The 613-nt window shown below is 60.5% G+C and overlaps 1 protein-coding gene across 1 annotated transcript; it reads left to right on the top strand.

The window, feature by feature from the left end:
• Window positions 1–91: 91 nt before the first annotated feature.
• Window positions 92–400, top strand: GNI_203840 (putative retrotransposon protein; the record flags this gene model as incomplete). Its single annotated transcript, XM_011136384.1, has 1 exon — window positions 92–400. The coding sequence occupies one exon, from the start codon at window positions 92–94 to the stop codon at window positions 398–400; it is 309 nt and encodes a 102-aa protein (XP_011134686.1).
• Between the last annotated feature and the right edge of the window lie 213 nt (window positions 401–613).

Here is a 613-nt window from a genome sequence, read left to right as displayed (position 1 = left end):
GCCCAAGTACCAAGAACAGCCGGCGCTGGTAGGAGAGGACGAGGCGCCGTACGCCAAGCAGAGGCGGGTGTTCGAGGAGAACACAGGACACATGGAGCCTGGACTGAGGCAGGAATTGTGGTCCCATCTAGAGGAATACCGGGATGTGTGGGAACACCCCAAGGCCGCGCAGGCACGCTACGAGGCTAAGTTCGAAGTCACGGGAAAGCCGTACAAGGCCCGTGTGAGACACTACGAGCCGGAGATGCGGCAGGAACTGGAAACCCAGGTCAAGAAACAGCTGGAGTTGGGCGTAATCAGGCCGTCGAAGAGCGAGTGGGCGGCGGCCCCCCACTTCGTCAAGAAGAAGACCGGCGAGTGGCGGTGCCTTCTGGAACGTGCCTATCGAGGAGGGGTGTAAGCACCTCACGGCTTTCATAACTCCGATAGGCCTGTTCGAATTCAACGTAGTGCCGTTCGGAGTGAAGAACTCGCCAGCGGAGTTCCAGCGGGCGATGGACTCGTGCTTCGCCCCCATACTAGGCGACGACGTCTTCTGCTACATCGACGACGTCGTCATCTGCGGAGACGACCCGAGCGCGATGCTCGCAAAGCTACGCACCTTCCTGGGCCT

The sequence above is a fragment of the Gregarina niphandrodes genome (genome assembly GCF_000223845.1).
Source record: "Gregarina niphandrodes unplaced genomic scaffold scaffold00117, whole genome shotgun sequence".
Classification (NCBI taxonomy): Eukaryota; Apicomplexa; class Conoidasida; order Eugregarinorida; family Gregarinidae; genus Gregarina; species Gregarina niphandrodes.
The sequence above is the reverse complement of the archived record's forward strand: the minus strand, read 5'-3'. Positions and strand labels throughout refer to the sequence as shown.